Source organism: Cololabis saira, chromosome 8, assembly GCF_033807715.1.
Source record: "Cololabis saira isolate AMF1-May2022 chromosome 8, fColSai1.1, whole genome shotgun sequence".
Classification (NCBI taxonomy): Eukaryota; Metazoa; Chordata; class Actinopteri; order Beloniformes; family Belonidae; genus Cololabis; species Cololabis saira.
In genome coordinates, this window is record NC_084594.1 from 13,444,906 (window position 1) to 13,460,251 (window position 15,346).

General features: G+C 37.8%; 3 protein-coding genes across 4 annotated transcripts in view; 2 read left to right on the forward strand and 1 right to left on the reverse strand.

Moving 5' to 3' along the window:
- Positions 1–15,346, forward strand: part of vapb (VAMP (vesicle-associated membrane protein)-associated protein B and C) — a 48,619-nt gene that overhangs the window by 17,158 nt on the left and 16,115 nt on the right. The gene's annotated exons all lie outside the window — the stretch shown is intronic.
- LOC133449284 (uncharacterized) lies at positions 1,460–4,573 on the forward strand. Its single transcript, XM_061728418.1, has 6 exons — positions 1,460–2,146; positions 2,254–2,382; positions 2,616–2,809; positions 2,992–3,139; positions 3,951–4,155; positions 4,263–4,573. The coding sequence occupies exons 1-6, from the start codon at positions 1,934–1,936 to the stop codon at positions 4,565–4,567; spliced, it is 1,194 nt and encodes a 397-aa protein (XP_061584402.1). The 5' UTR covers positions 1,460–1,933; the 3' UTR covers positions 4,568–4,573.
- Positions 12,088–14,602, reverse strand: LOC133449285 (uncharacterized). Of its 2 annotated transcripts, none has more exons than XM_061728420.1 (4): positions 13,943–14,602; positions 13,433–13,526; positions 13,134–13,243; positions 12,088–12,769 (listed from the first exon to the last, which is right to left on the reverse strand). In XM_061728420.1, the coding sequence occupies exons 2-4, from the start codon at positions 13,519–13,521 to the stop codon at positions 12,324–12,326; spliced, it is 645 nt and encodes a 214-aa protein (XP_061584404.1). In that variant the 5' UTR covers positions 13,522–13,526; positions 13,943–14,602; the 3' UTR covers positions 12,088–12,323. The 2 variants fall into 2 exon arrangements, with proteins under 2 accessions (XP_061584404.1, XP_061584403.1); XM_061728419.1 differs by having other exon boundaries at positions 12,088–12,790.

The window sequence follows — 15,346 nt, forward strand, 5'->3', positions numbered from 1 at the left end:
CTATAGGATGTAACCAGCCTTTGCCAAACAACTATATTCCCGATCTTATCTCACCGAGCAAAACTGTATGTGAGTATGCGTGTGAGTAACTTTGTGTCCTTAGATGTGTTTTGTGTGAAGCCAGATAGTGTCATAACATTCAGCTTGTGTTTTCATTCAGTATATTTTGTTCTGTGAATTGTTTTTGTTCTAAAATTCAACTTTACTGTCTATTTTCTACTTGGCGTCTTCTTGTTGCATTGTCAAAGTAAATAGATGGCTTTTATACATTCATTAACCATAACTGGCAAAGAAAGAAAAAAAATGTTTAAATCAAAATGCTTGGTACAGTTTCAGGCACTCCCTTTGTACAACGCAACAGCATAATTATATCTGCGCAAATGTAGCTATAAATAAATAAACCTAGCACCTATTCATTTGATTGATTGGGAATTTGCTGCTGTTCGTTCTATCTATATATATATATATATATATATATATATATATATATATATATATATATATATATATATATATATATATATATATTAGGGCTGCAGCTATCAAATATTTTAGTAATCGAGTATTCTACTGAAAATTCCATCGATTAATTGAGTAATCGGATAAAACATATTTTTGTTTAGTTAAAGAGCAATTATAAATATACGTTAGATGTTAATTGACATCACTAAGACTAAATTATATAATACAGTAGGTTCATGGCTGTGCATTTAAAAACCCTGAACTTACACCAGTTGACCAAATTCACTGCCTTCACTCAAAAAACTAAGAATCTTACCAAGAAATGTTCTTATTTCTAACCTAAAAATGCCATTACACCTGATAACACACATCACTTAAAAGGTTAGGTGTTTTTCCCACGTGTTTCAATTGAACTTTCATTTGTGTCAAGCAAACTTTAAGTTCTAGTTAAGTTTTAAGTTAAAGTATAAGATTTTGAGTTTTGGCAGTGTTCATAATAAAATTATGCGACCTGCTGTATTGGAGCACATTAGGCACCAGTGCTACTTGATGTTTTATCCATCAATGACTACAGAGCTAAAAATGAAAACTACCCAGTTAGCTTTATTACGTTTTATATTTTTCTGACATTTTCTGCCTTTTCTTTTAGTTAAAACTGTAGCGGGAACAGATGTTTAGAGGAAGGAACCTATGTATGTACCGGGTTAGAGGGGGAACATATAAGAGAACGAACCAGAAGAATATAGCGTGGATTGAAAATAAAAGTTAAGCACTGAGCTACATGTGTCTCCCATCTGGGAGATGTGTATGTGTGTATATATATATATATATATATATATATATATATATATATATATATATATATATATATATATATATATATATATATTAGGGCTGGGCGATATGGCAAAAAAAGTGATCACGATTTTTTTTCCCATATTGAACGATCTCGATTTTTAATCACGATTTTTTTTAAATCAGAAGATCCCCCCTCCCTTCTGGAATAAAATAGAAAGAAACCAGAGATTCGTTTTTTTTTTATTAACAAATAAAGCAAATAACATGTTTTAACAAGAATCCAGAATGCTACCAGTGGTACCCACCGAAAAAACTAGGGATGCACCGAAATGAAAATTTGAGGCCGAAACTTAAGCGGAATAAAATTTAAAGACTTGGCTGAATACTGAGTACCGAATAAATCCGTGTATCATTCGTTCTTTCCATTTTCAATTGCCAATCAAAAACGAAAAAATGAAAAAGTGACTGGTTATTTTGTTTTTTGTTTTTATAATGAAAAACAAAAAACGGAAAAACGGCTGGTTTTTCATATTTCAATTTTAGGCACAGATCAAAAATACGAAATCGAAAAACGGGACACAGAACTGAATTTGATTTTAATATTTAATTTGTCGGGTTTACGTGACCCGGAAATGGCTCTGTACGCGGTTCTACGGCAGTAACCATAGCTACCATGGCGGCGCTGGAACAACACACAGATTTGATTAAGGACTTGTTCCACAGCGGTTTGACGCACAAGAACATTTCCTGCACGTTGCAGCAGATGGATCTCCTACAATGCTCAGAAATGAGCGTCAGAAGATTCTGTGCGCGGCATGATCTGAGGAGAAAAAGTCATATATCAGACGCAGAGCTGGAGAGCGCTTTGATTCAATCTATTTATGAGGTAAGTTTTTATTCAGATGTCCACAGTATATTGCAAATATTATATATTACATAGAATACTGAATAGAATACAGAAACACTGACAGTAAATGTGAAATCCCGTGACAGACGGGACCATCATATGGCCGAAAATTCATGACCGGCTATCTGTCTTCACTGGGGGTGCATGCTGGAGAAGGTCGGATTGGAAGAACCCTAAGAGAGCTCCATCAGCCATACCATGAATTCCGGCGTCAGGTAAAACTTTAATGATATAATCTATGGCAACACAACTGTGTTGTATTGTGCTCTATTTTACCGGTTCAACTAATGAAATGGCCCCTAAATTAAAGTTAGACCAATGAACTAAAAGAACTACAATATGTGTTTGTTTACTGGTCATTTTTGTAAATATATAGTACAAATGAGTCATTATAAAAACATATTATGAAGATTGTGTGCTAAATATTTTTTATTATTTTTTCCCCCAGGGTGCTCGTAATTTAAATCCAATTCCCTACCATGCTGAGTATATGGGTCATAAGCTTCATTTAGACCAAAATGAAAAGCTTGGGATGTTTGGAGTTACACATGTTTTGGCTGTTGATGGCTACAGCAGCAAAATTGTCGCACATTCGACCATGCCAGTGAAAAACAACCTTGTGATTTATGAGGATGTATACAGGTGAATATATTCACAACTACCATTATTATTGTCATATTTTTCTGTCCCGTGTTATCTTACTTATTATATTATCTTATTATTATTATTATTATTATTATTATTATTATTATTATTATTATTATACATACTCTTATTGAGTTAGTTAAATTCAGTGCAGTCCCGTAAACATTATTTTATTCCAGATCTGCAGTTGTGAACCATGGCATGTGGGACCAAGTTCGGGTTGATCATGGCAGGGAGTTCTACCTGTGTCTTTACATGCAGGAGAGGCTGTCAAGATACAGACACAACCTCAGCCGGCCACCATACCTCCAAACCAAATCATCAAGGGTAAGGGTTGTATGAAAGATCTAATAGAAATTATTGGTGCTTCATGCACTAGTGTTACCTTCCTTAATTGGGGATGAGTATTAAACATTATTAAACATGACTAAGCTCTCCCAGAAACCCTGTGCATCTGCTGTACATGTGCAATTGTTGTTCTGTAATGTGAAATATGTTTTTTACTATTAGTTTTATTAATATATTCATTATTTTTCCTTTAACCTTGAACTGCACTTCATACTTTTTATATTTGAACCCTCCCAAGGGATTAATAAAGATCTATCTATCTATCTATCTATCTATCTATCTATCTATCTATCTATCTATCTATCTATCTATCTATCTATCTATCTATCTATCTATCTATCTATCTATCTATCTATCTATCTAATGCAGATTGTAGACATATACTGTACATAATCACCTTATACACCATGTACATCCATCCAGTATTGATTTACATTGCACTACATTGCACATTTGTTTAGATTACATCTTAACAGTTGACTTCTACATACACTTTTTATTTTTCGTGTTTGGTTTGGTGCTTTTATGTGTTCATACTTATTTCTACATACTTGTGTATGATCTCATCTATCCCTTGACTTGATTTGTTAGTATCCATGTTATTATTAGGTAGTTTTACATCAAAAGTAATGTAAAAATGGAGTCAAACCCCTTGTATGTGTGGCACACACATACTTCGAATATTAAGTTGATTCAGATTTTTTTTTTTAAATCAATAATGTATTGTTACATTTTCTGCTTTTGTATTTCCCTTTCACCTAAAAACATCATTTGGACTTTTGATCAACAGAACCTTCGAGTGGAGAGGTTGTGGCCAGAGGTGAACAATCGAGTGAACTATCCACTTAAACGGGCTCTGGTGCACCTGCTGGACCAAGAGGTTGTGAACATGGAGGACAACCTCACTAAATTTTGCATCTCAAATCTGACATGTCAAGTAAGCCAAATTGGACTTGACAGAGTGGTGCGTTCATGGAATGCACACAAGATTCCAGGTATGCTTAAATGATTATTTACACTTTAATATTTTAAAATATTGATCCATTTTTTCCACTCCCAATCCATCCACCCTGACCAGTATTGCTTTGATTCCATGTCTTAGGTCGTGGAATACCCAATGAACTGGCAGCAGGTGGCTGCCTAGCTAAAGTCTCGGAGGAGCTGCTGCCATGTGCTTCTGTTGTGGCAAACACGTATGAGCAAGACTTAAGATGCTCACTGACGTGGGAGTCTGCTTTTGGATCTGATCCGTTTTCATCTGAAGAGGGCAGATGCCATGCAGAACAGAGCTTTGCAGAGAACTACCCTGATATCTCTCTTCTTTTTAATCATGTGGTAAACAACGATGATACTCCTTTCCAAGATGCTTTAATCTGCCTAATGAATGTGACTGCAAGATATGTCTGAAAAAATAAACTGTTTTAGTTGTTTTCTCGCTGCCTGTGGTGTTCTTGAGTAACTGGATGAGCAAACCATTTGGTCTGTTTTTTACTTACTGAAAAAACTTGGATGTAGTTATTGATTTATGTGTTACAAAGTTGCCATGCCTCTAAGTTATCAGGTGAATAATTTGACAAATAAAGTTGTATTTCTTTGAACTGTTTTATTTAACCTTTCTAGGCTTAGAAAAATATTACAAAAGCTTTATACTTTCAAAATATAGTAAAAATAGTGCAAATATGAGGTACTTTGGCTTTTACAACACTGAAAGATTTGGCCAAAACAAAACAACACCATGAACATGCACAAACACAAAAGTCAAAAGTGCTTTGAATGCATACAAATGCAAAACATTTTTCAAGTGGAAAAAACTGAACAATGAAGAACAGAATGATCGCAACTACATACTGTACAGTTTTAATTGCACAGTATGTTTTCCAGGGCAGCCAATGCATCGGACAGTCCGGTGAGTTTTTGTGTGTTGATGTCAAAATCATCCGCTCTGCATTTTGGGCAAAATGTAGAATTTTGCTGCCACTGTTCGATGCAACTCCTGCAGCCAATAATGCTATGGCAACACGATGAAACCATGGGCTCAACCACTGGACCTGCACATTTGAATCAGAAAACAATTTTTTTTTTAAAATACAGTTATTGCACAAGTGGTTACATTATTTATGGCGTTGGGGTCTATTTTCTTCATGGACACTGATACCTGCCTACAAAAGACAAAACTTTCTTATTTACCCTTGCAGACAACACAGCCGAAGGCATCTTTAATAGCTGCTGCTTCAGCCTCTGTCAAGGACACTGTTGTTCTTCGGTTGGAACTTGCCAGGTTTGTCAGCTCTTTAATTGTAGTTGACACCTCCTTAAGACCCTGTGCTGCCAGGACCACTTCTTCGATTGTATCGAACACTGCATCTAAACCATTATCATCTCGCCGACTGAAAAACAAGCAAAATATACATGTTATAACCTACTTGGTCTCAGCAAAATCCTAACCAGTAAAAATGCAATCATTGTAACCAGTTGTTTAGTCCTGGTGCGTGTGTCATATTTCAAATCCAGCATTCTAAATGCAATAACTCCACCATTGCAACTTCCAATGATCTGTCAAACTAATTAATACATAACAATTAATCGAAGTCTATAAGTTAATGTATTCATAGTGATCCTAACTCTCATGCAATGGAAATTAGGGCTGCAACGATTCGTCGACGTTGTCGACAAAAATCGATAATCAAAATTGTCGACAATGAATTCCATTGTCGACAATTGTCGCCAGACGTGTTTTTCCAACGGAGTGAGGCTTCTCACTTCAATACAATCTCTGCCGAGAGTCGCACATGCGCGATAGCGTCTCTGCCGAGCGGTAGCGGGTAAACAGAAATAACGGCGTCCCGTCCTGTAGCAGCTGCATGTAACAAAACTTCTGAAGTTTTGGAGCCTTTTAGCCTGGATACGGTAAATAAAAAGATGACTTCCAAGGTTTGCAAAGCCGACCTTGCTTATCACGGGAGCACGTTGGTAATGCACAAGCATTTGAAGAGAAAGCACGTCGGGTCTGGGTGACGGGTTTCAACAAATGATACACCAGTTCAACCCAGAGAACGTCCTGCCGTCCAGAACCCATTTACCCACTTGATACAGAAAAAATATGAGACGTTTTATTTTATTTTTTATATAACACATTTGCCTGTTCTTAAAAAATGAAAAATAATGGACAGAGGTTTATTTATTCATGGATTTATGTCTGACTGCTCACTGTGCCTGTCCTTGGTTTTAAATAGGACATTTTATAAATTTTTTGTATGAACAGGGGCAAAGTTGAATAAAATATCTACAGGACTGTCTCAGAAAATTAGAATATTGTGACAAAGTTCTTTATTTTCTGTAATGCAATTAAAACAACAAAAATGTCATATATTCTGGATTCATTACAAATCAACTGAAATATTGCAAGCCTTTTATTATTTTAATATTGCTGATTATGGTTTACAGCTTAAGATTCCCAGAATATTCTATTTTTTTTAGATAGGATATTTGAGTTTTCTTAAGCTGTAAGCCATGAACAGAAATATTAAAATAATAAAAGGCTTGCAATATTTCAGTTGATTTGTAATGAATCCAGAATGTATTACATTTTTGCATTACCGAAAATAAAGGACTTTATCACAATATTCTAATTTTCTGAGACAGTCCTGTATTTTTCATTGAAGTACCCATCTTTATCGTGTTTATTATAATTTGCCACATAATTAAAGCGACATACTAAATTTAAGAAAAAATTACTAATTATCCGATTTTTCGACTAATCGTTTCAATAGTCGGTGACTAGTCGACTATTAAAATAGTCGTTAGTTGCAGCCCTAATGGAAATTACAGAGACTTGAATGGCCTATATTGGCAAAAATTCTCACAAAGATGGTCCTCTTCACTTGTTGATTGAGGAGAATATCCATACAAATATGCCATCATGACTGACAAAAAAAATGCTTATTTTACATACCTGAGTCTCCTCTTTTTGCTTCCTTGTAACTGGTGCAAATCTCCTTCCTTCACAGCATAAACTTTCCTTGCATTTTGCTTCCAAAATGCTGATCCTGAAAAGAAAATAGTTGATTTAGTGGAACATAAAGTATACAATTTTTCAGAAAAAAAGTGAGTAGTTTTCTTAAAACCAGAGGGTTATAAATGTTTGTTTTTATTTATTAATTTACCTCTGGTTCCCTCTGTGTCCAAGATCTGGTTTCCCTGACCATCGGTAAGGATGACCGATTCCTCTTGTTCAAGGGCATCATTGACTTTACTTGTGATGCCCATGACAGAAGCCTCAAATTCCAAGAATCGAACTGTCAGTGTTTTGCTGGTTTCCAATCTGCCCTCCACAAGATCAGCAATGAAGACGTTCCTGAAGATGAAAGTGTTTTTTAGAACAGAAAGAGAGACAGACAGAGACACATACTCTCATATTGGCCTGATGCATTTATCTGATGTGTTAAAGTATTTGGTGACCTTTGGAATGCCTTTGCCATGGGTGCTCTTGCAGAAGGTCTTGCAGTTAAAGCGGAACCCGCAGCAGCACTGGATGGCCGGCGGAAGGCGAAGCGGGTAGGGTTCGATGGTCCAGGCACACCGGATGGCTCCCCCACATCGTTGCTCTCTCCATGCACTTCATAATGTCCCCTTACTATGAGCTCAATAGTGCTGAAGTGACCATCATTCCCAGGAAATATGGCAACATTGGTGTCATCAGTGATGTAGAGACTGGGGCCATGAACCTTTTGAAAAAGTAAAGTGAGAGGTTTATGCAAAATATAGGGTAGGCCAGTGGTTTTCAAACTTTTTTTTTGCCTAAGGCACACCAAAGGCCAAGCCAAAATCTCAAGGCACACCTGTATACATACAGTATTCATGCAAAATAGTTTCGATAACACGTGTTATCACTGTCACTAGAGGGCTGCATTCAGGGATTAAAGCAAAAAAAATATTTTTGACTGAAAAAAAATTTTCAGGCCAGTTCATATTCTCCCGCCATCTATGCACTGCACCTATTATGAAAAACAGATTTTCTCTTGCTTTAACATATATAAAGTAGTCTCCCCTCATCCTGCCAACTCAGAGAAGGAGGAAAGCAACTAAATTCTTCAGTGTCTGTACAGCCGCCCAGATGAGCCGTCCAGTGTGATGTGGATCTACGAGCCAATAAGATTCTGCTCCCGTCGTTACGTAACGACGGGAGCGATTTACATACATACATTTGCCTCCGATGCGTGAAACCACACACACAACTAACTCCGCTGGCCGGAGCTTCCGCCATTTTTCCCTAGCGGTGTATCACGTCATTCAGGCAGCCAATCAGCACATGCCTCATTATCATATCATAGACTGGGATGCTGCAGACATGGCTCAGAGGCTGAATTTCTAATTTATTTAGCAAAAACAATCAAAAGCTTGTTTTTAAGACACTCAAGGCCTGTTTAAAATAGGTACTAGATGCCATAATAGGTCCCCTTTAAGAACGGCCCCTTTTCTGCTGTGCGGTCGCTTCCCAAAAGTTTCAAGTAAAAAAGTTAAATGCTGTATTAGCCCGTTTTCTAATACAGCATTTAAGGTGTAAGAAGACTTTAACCAACACTATTTAATTACTCGAGACCAATAGCATTTTATTGAAGGAAGGTGATTTTGAGCAGTTTTATTATTGTCAGTTTGCTTTTAATGTATAGTCCACATCAATTCGCGCAGTCCTCTCATTAAAGGCCTGTTCTCCTAGATCTGAGTCAACCTGGTAAGCTGCATTTCTTCATCCAGTTGACCAGCTGCTCTGATGTCACTGCATTTAGCAAGGCTTCAAAGTAAGATATTTCAAGCCTTTATTTGTTATAATTTTGGTGATTATGGCTCACAGTTTATGAAAACCCCAAATAAAAAATCTCAAAAAATTTGAATATTTTATGAAATCAATAAACAATTCAACCATCAAAATTAACATATATTGAGACTATGTAATATATTAGTTTCACCTTTTAAATTGAATTATTGAAATAAATAAATACAAACTTTTACACCATATTCTAATGTTCCGACCTTCACCTGTAGCTATATTTATATTTACTATAGGAGCATAGGCTATTTCAGTTGCTATATAGTTGTCTGTCTGTACAGTCGTGAAAGTTCAATGCTATTAAAGCACTTTAAATCAAAGCATTTAGTTTTTTTTATATAAAATAAATACATTTCTATGCCGTTTAGAAATTTTGGGGATGTCCCTTTTTTGGCTCCTGTGCAGCGCTGCTGAAATCAGGCGTTCTTTATTTCTATTTCTGAAAGGTGGTAAACCTAGAGGCGACCTGCCGGGGGCCGCGTTAACGGGTCCCTGACGGGCGCCGCAGCTGGGGAGATCCGCGAGAAGGTCCCGGCGCGTGTCCAGAGTCGCCGCCGCCATCCGCCGTACCCGATCCCCCCCACCGGGGTGTCCGCGCGGTGCCGGACGGCGCCCCGCGAAAACCCCCGCCCGACGACGCGCCAACGCCGCTGGTCGAAGGCCCCGCGAGGCGGGCCAAACGCCGCACCTCCGGCGGCGAGGAGAGGGCGACGGAGCGACTGCTCCCCCAGACTACCCCCTTGATCCAACACGCCCTCCTATTTCTGATTGGCTAATTGGCTCTGGCTCGCTTAATTGGTTTACAATAGCGCCAGTTTAATGCCTGTTATGGTTCCGCGTTACACCAACGCAGAGCCTACGGCGTAAGGTACGCGGGACGGTGCGCCTCGCCGCGTAACCTACGCCGTAGGCTACGGCGTAGGCACTGCGTCGATTTAACGCAGAACCATAATTCAGGTTTAACATGATAACGCACGTGCAAATGTTTTTTTGTTCTTTCTTTTTTTCTCTCCTAATTTTCGAATTGACGGAAAACCGTCTAGAGACGGAGAACTTTAATCCCATTGGGATTGGGGCCCGCCGGGTCCCGCGGGACCCAACCCAAATCTCGCGGGATCGGGCGGTTTGAATTTTGAATTTTGAATTTTGAATTTTGCTGCGGGCGGGAGCGGGATGAAAAAAACCGTCCCGCGCAGGGCTCTAACTGTCACCACTCCATAAATGTTTACAGTATCTTAATTTACTTAAACTAAATAAAACTTGACAACTATGATGATCATTAATCATTTATTAACAAAATATCAATCAAAAAATATTTTCTCCAAGTTCTATTGAACATTTGTAAAATTGCATATGCATTCAACACCAATAAGAAAAAAATATATTATCAAAATGAATCCATAATGTGGAACAATACGCTCTCCAAGTATAGGTTTTTTGCTAGTGTTAGACCCCGTTTCAATGGAAATACATCTGACGTTAACTACTTGCTGTCAGTTGCAGACAACTTCAGATAATGCTTTGAAGACATCGCAATTTCCCAAAACTAAATATATACCACACATGGCAACGAGTGTGCCTCGCCAAGACAAGTTATGTAATTAAGCAGTAATAATATATAGCTGTCACAAAAAAGCTCGTCTCGGTGTGCACACCATTTGGGAACCACTGGGCTAGGCTTCGTTTGGCGGTTAAAAGTACAGTGCAATTTCACAGAAAAGGTTCTTTGTGAAAAACTTACCTGGAAAATCCTGCTGATTTTTTCAGTTGTCATGTCCTCCTCCTTCAAAGTCACACGCTTTGCTCCTCGAAACAAGACGTACTGCTCCATGGCTGATGGCGGGCTGACTGACTTCTGGTCCTGTCGTCAGTGTTGCCAACTCCTAAGTAAGGAAAGTCTCTATTGGCTGTCCCAAAAGTCGCTAGAAGTCGCTAAATGACGTCATCGCCTAATTTACATAATTGGCAATTTGCATATAACTGGAATAACGTCGAGGGTAGGGTTGCCACCCGTCCCGTAAAATACGGAATTGTCCTTTATTTGAGAAAAAAATGTTGCGTCCCGTATTGAACTAATACGGGACACGATTTGTACCGTATTTTCATTCACTTTTACACCATATTCTAGTTGAATTATTGAAATAAATTAACTTTTACACCATATTCTAGTTGAATTATTGAAATAAATTAACTTTTACACCATATTCTAGTTGAATTATTGAAATAAATTAACTTTTACACCATATTCTAGTTGAATTATTGAAATACATTAACTTTTACACCATATTCTAGTTGAATTATTGAAATAAATTAACTTTTACACCATATTCTAGTTGAATTATTGAAATAAATTAACTTTTACACCATATTCTTCACCTGTAGGCTATATTCTACATCTGGGCCGATGTGGACATACATAGAATAGGAGGATATTTCAGTTGCTAGTATGGTTGTCTGTCATGCAAGTTCAATGCTATTAAAGCACTTTAAACTTTAAATCAAAGCATTTAGTTTTTTCATATAAAATAAACAAATTTTTATTCAGTTTAGAAGTTTTGGGGCTTTTTTTTGGCTCCTGCGCTGCTGAAATCAGGGCGTCCCTTATTTCTATTTCTGAAAGGTGGCAACCCTAGTCGAGGGAGAGACAAAAGTGAGTAAAAAAACACCCTAAATATGTTTAGAACTACAAATGTACAAAAATAATTTCAACATTGAATGAAGTTGATAGTTATTTAAAAAAAATTAAAAATGATATGAGATTTATTGTCCATCCTGCATCTCACATTATCACCATTACTTTACAGAAACCTATTCCCACTAATATGATAAAAAGAAAAACATTAAAAGGCATATAATGCAAAATACTGTTTTTTAAAACTTAGTTCATTATTTTTAGGTAAATTCATTATTTTTATTTGAGGGTTTGTGGGGATTAATATATCTATAATATACCTGAGTTTGATATACAACACATATAGTCAATATATGTATATTTGTGCAGCATATTTACAGCTGTGGAAGTTGGATGTTTGTAGCTTTAAAAAGAGAAAATAATCAATACATTTACACAATCAGTGAGAAAAAACAAATAACTCTGGTAGTTTATTAGCAAAACTTTAATAGTCAAGTAAATCATTAATGGCTGATATTCAATTCATAGTCACAGCTCCAAATCACTGATGAGAAAATAAAAAAATGTCAAGACTTGATGTTATTATTCAGAACCCTTATTTCTTAGATTTTTTCGGAACAACACTTTTGCTAAGGTTTGTGAGACTAGCACACACAATAACAATATCATCTAGAAGGTCAGCCTGTGACAGTTCTTCCATCTCCCTATAACACGTTCGCCATGTATCCTGACACGTGACAGTTGTCTTGATGTGTCGACCTCCTGTGCAGAAAGTTGCTGTTTGCCTTTGGTGAAAGCTGCAATGTGAAGGGTGGCACCATGAGCTGCAACCTTAATTTCATTAACACTATCAAAAGATGATCCTGTAGAGAGAGCTTGTTGCTGAATATTTTTACACTTCCTGCAATTTTGGTGCACAACCAGTCAAAGAGCACAGATGTTATTCCAGTGATAAACAACAGTTGTACCATGTTGCACTTAATATTTGAGTATGAAAATGTCGACTTCTTCAGCTCCTCTTTAAGTCTCTCATTTTCATCTCGCAGCTGTTGATACTTTTCCTGCAGGTTGACGTGGTCACTCTTCAGCTCGGTGTACCTCAGGTTCAGGTCATTGTATTCTGTCCTCGTGACTGGGATGTCCTCTTCAGCTTTAGCAGAAAAGAGAACAGCTGAGAATTGAAGACGAGATGGATGGATGGATGGATGGATGGATGGATGGATGGATGGATGGATGGATGGATGGAGAGGTGTATAGAGAACATAAGAGGGGCATTGGAATCAGTAGAGGACAGTTGTGAATAGGAGAGGAGAAAAGGACAGGGACAAGGAGATTATATTTGTCACATACATAGACCTAAGATGAATTGCAACTGTGTTAGTCTACACTGTGCATAAATATGGGTTCAAGAAAAGAATGGATGTGGAGATCAGCATAGGGGGAGAATACTCAACATGGTTGAACCATTATACATACAATGAGACTTGAAATGACACAACAGTGGCTACACTTACTAGGACTGTGATCCATGCCGGTGACTTCCTCTGGAGCTCCAGGAGCCGGAGCAGGTTGATTTGGTGGAGCAAACAGAAGTCTTTCACTCCATTTCTTTTTTCTTTGGTACCTTCACATAAAAAAACTCAAATGAACAAAAATACTGATCTCAAGCTGTAATACAATACATTCCCATCTTAATTATCGGTTATGGTTTGCTTAATACCAAAATAAGTAAACCCTTAATATTCATGAGTTAATCATGTCATTAGGCTAAGCTAAAAACACAAACAGCTGGGTCTTATTTATTGTATTTTACCTTTTGATCTTTGCATCGGGGTTTTGGTTTTGTTTAGTGTATGAAAAAATAGAGGGCACAAAATCAGGACTGTCGTGGTCCAGTGACATCTCACCTGTAAAAAGAAAGATACACATTAGCCAAATAACACCAGATAACCACTTTTCAAGTTTCTTAAGTGTTCTGAGATGCTCAAATCAGAGAAAAGACAACCAGGGCACACATCCTAAACAACAATGCTGCTAGAGCGTTACAGCTGTTTAGTTAGTGGAGCTGCTGTACACTAGAGTACTATAGAGTATATACTACTCTCTAGTACTCTACTGTACACCACACTGTTAAGTTAGTGGAGCTGCTGTACACCCATGGATCTATAATATTAATAATATTAATTATTATTATGTACACCACACTGAAGCTCTCAGCTGTATGAGTTAGTACTAGCACCAGTAGTAAACTTACAGTCTATGGTATAGTTACTCAATTAAAGACATTCAAGTAAAGCTAAACCAAATAGCCATGATAACTCACCAGATATGAAATGAGCACTGCAAACGCGGGCATTCTTGATGATCCTCGGTCCAGTCGGTTCTTTTACTTGCAGCCACAGCCGCTACGGTGCTTTTAAATGGCCTGTTTCCTCTGGGAATTGCAAAAAATTTATGTTCCTCGGGATTTCTATTTGTACACCCGTACACATAACAGCTGGTGGGCATGTTGTTCTTCTATAACGTTACTGCAACTCCAATAACGCAACTTAAGAAACAAATCTTCCCTCGCTCTAGTCAAACTCATACAACTTCTTCCGCTTCTTCCGCCGCGCCGCAACAATGGGCGCGCATCCTGTGCTCATCTGCTGCAACGTGCAGGAAAATATCTTTGTACGTCAAACCGCTGTGGAACAAGTCCTTAATCAATCTTTAAAAAATAATCCTTAATGTGTTGTTCCAGCGCCGCTATGGTTGCCATGGTTACCCGAACTGCCGCGTACAGAGCCATTTCCGGGTCACGTAAACCCGACAAATTAAATATTAAAATCAAATTCAGTTCTGTGTCCCGTTTTTCGATTTCGTATTTTTGATCTGTGCCTAAAATTGAAATATGAAAAACCAGCCGTTTTTCCGTTTTTTGTTTTTCATTATAAAAACAAAAAACAAAATAACCAGTCACTTTTTCATTTTTTCGTTTTTGATTGGCAATTGAAAATGGAAAGAACGAATGATACACGGATTCGAATAGCCTACGGAATGCGGTTGTTCACAGTTTTTCATTTATTTTGCCATTTTTTTCACAATTGCATAGATAAAATTGCAATGACATTATTAACAACAAAAACAGTAAACTGAGTTGAGCCACTGTCAAGCAGCTGGCGATGCTGTTGCTTAAATTGACCAAAAGGTGGCTCTCTAACATCACTGTTTGTTTACTGTGCGTGACTCTGACGCTGGTTGGTAATTAAGGAGTTAAAACTCACTCGCCACTTAGGGGACTCAGTAACCAGCAGAAACGGCAGTTTTATTACATTTATTAACTGTAGTACCGCTATTATGAGAGGTTATTTCTCACAGTATTAACCTAAAGGGACTTAAGGCTGATTTATGGTCCCGCGTTACACCAACGCAGAGCCTACGGCGTCATCTGGTGAGCTCTGCTTGTTGCCTCCGCGCTCCGACACATTCACTCCGCTGAGCGCGCACACACGCACGCACGCACGCACACACCCATGTCGGGGCCGCGGAGTTTCTGAAGTCGGCGGTGATGAGTAATTTATGGTACAAGCAGAGCGAATCACAACTTTAATGAGTGCGGTTCGAATACACAATACATCCATCACGAAGGGCATTTTGTGAATCCATCACACCCTCCTCCTGTACGCTCGGAAGAAGTTGTCCGGCGAAATAAATAAATAAATAACCGCAAACCGTGAGTCCCGGT

What these genes read in the sequence shown, in the direction of transcription:
- LOC133449284 (XM_061728418.1), top strand. Translation starts at nt 1,934, where the DNA reads ATGGCGGCGCTGGAACAACACACAGATTTGATTAAGGACTTGTTCCAC. An exon ending in ACCATGAATTCCGGCGTCAG is followed by an intron (nt 2,383 to 2,615) that starts GTAAAACTTTAA and finishes TTTTTCCCCCAG; the next exon opens with GGTGCTCGTAATTTAAATCC. An exon ending in GAATGCACACAAGATTCCAG is followed by an intron (nt 4,156 to 4,262) that starts GTATGCTTAAAT and finishes TCCATGTCTTAG; the next exon opens with GTCGTGGAATACCCAATGAA.
- LOC133449285 (XM_061728419.1), bottom strand. Translation starts at nt 13,521, where the DNA reads ATGTCACTGGACCACGACAGTCCTGATTTTGTGCCCTCTATTTTTTCA. An exon ending in CCCGATGCAAAGATCAAAAG is followed by an intron (nt 13,244 to 13,432) that starts GTAAAATACAAT and finishes TTTTATGTGAAG; the next exon opens with GTACCAAAGAAAAAAGAAAT. An exon ending in CGGCATGGATCACAGTCCTA is followed by an intron (nt 12,791 to 13,133) that starts GTAAGTGTAGCC and finishes TTCAATTCTCAG; the next exon opens with CTGTTCTCTTTTCTGCTAAA.